Below are 1352 nucleotides of genomic sequence, written 5' to 3' on the forward strand. Positions count from 1 at the left end.
ATAAAAGTCACCCACAACCACAACCTCGTCCCCCATCCACTGTCCTCTGTTCTCCGTCCCGGCACAGCAACGTGAGCAGCACGTTAAATAGCTTGGCATTGGCCAGAAGTGTCACATGACCATCTGTTGGTGGGGAAATGTTGCTTAGTTAACTAGGTCTCTTCTTGTTCGTTGGGTGTGAGATGCTTTTATGTCGCTAATTAAGCCGCAAAATGTCTTTGAGCGGTTAATGAGCGAACACTCTGAAAAGGCACACAAAAGTAAGCAACACTTTTTGTGCGCACTAAACGCGGCTCAGCTTTAATAAAGTTGATTGCCGCATTTGCAAAAATTGATTGTAATTAGCAGTAAAGTTTAGCAACTGTCGCATCGCCCATAAACTGAACAAAGCGCAACGTCCATTTGCAAGATATGCACGCAGAGATATTTATACAGCCAGAAGTCAGACGGACTGGGATTACATGCAAATTCTGTGCAGCAGAAAGATGAGTGGAAAGTATCATATAAACGGAGCTGGGAGCAAACTTATTTACAGCCTGCAGCACAAATTGCATGTCAAAAATATAGAGAGTGCCAAGAGTCTTGGCCGAAGCAACATAACTGACAAACTGAGCGCAGTCAAAGCTCAGCTGTTAAATAACTTCAGATGTTTCGTCTTAATGGCCGCACAGATTGGCAGCAAACAGACATCTACAGAGATATACGGAGATGGGAGCCAATGGTGGCAGACTGAACTGTAGACAGTTAGCGTCAAAAGGAAATGCATTACTTCAAGCTCGAGAGGAAAAGAAGTTCCAACTGCGAGAATGCGCTGTTAAGGAAAATAAATACGAAATTGTAATGCCCTTCATTTGGATTTTAAAATACACATCTTTGGCAATATCTGCTTTTCATAATTATAAATCGCTTCTCATGTGTATATCGTCTAGAATATATTCCTCGTCCTCTGCGCTTTCTTCAGACTCCACATGGCACTCTTGCATGCATTCCTCCTTTGTGGCAAATCGATTTGGATTGCCACCGCAGCCGCCATAAAAGAAATGTACACATCGATTGGTTGTATAGTCATAGCCATAGACTTTAATGCTATCCTCACAAGGTCCCACATCGGCCATATACAAGCACTTGGCTAGGACATAAAAAAGTAGAAATATTATTAAGCCGATCACAGTTTTAATGGCCTAAGAATACTCACGTTGTCGTATGACTTTGTTGTATGAGCTAACAGCTCTAAAAACAAAAACCAGACAGCAAATATACAGAAATAGTTTCATGGCAAGATATTTCCAATTGAAATGGAATTCATAAAAGCACATTTGAGTATCACATTTGAGTAGCACGTCTAAGGCTAC

At 41.5% G+C, this 1352-nt stretch overlaps 1 protein-coding gene across 1 annotated transcript; it reads right to left on the minus strand.

Moving 5' to 3' along the window:
* Positions 1-828: 828 nt before the first annotated feature.
* Positions 829-1352, minus strand: LOC133844722 (U-actitoxin-Avd3r). Its single transcript, XM_062278846.1, has 2 exons — positions 1196-1352; positions 829-1129 (listed from the first exon to the last, which is right to left on the minus strand). Exons 1-2 carry the CDS (start codon positions 1314-1316, stop codon positions 897-899), a joined length of 354 nt encoding a protein of 117 aa, XP_062134830.1. The 5' UTR covers positions 1317-1352; the 3' UTR covers positions 829-896.

The sequence above is a fragment of the Drosophila sulfurigaster genome, chromosome 2L (genome assembly GCF_023558435.1).
Source record: "Drosophila sulfurigaster albostrigata strain 15112-1811.04 chromosome 2L, ASM2355843v2, whole genome shotgun sequence".
NCBI classification, from domain to species: domain Eukaryota; kingdom Metazoa; phylum Arthropoda; class Insecta; order Diptera; family Drosophilidae; genus Drosophila; species Drosophila sulfurigaster.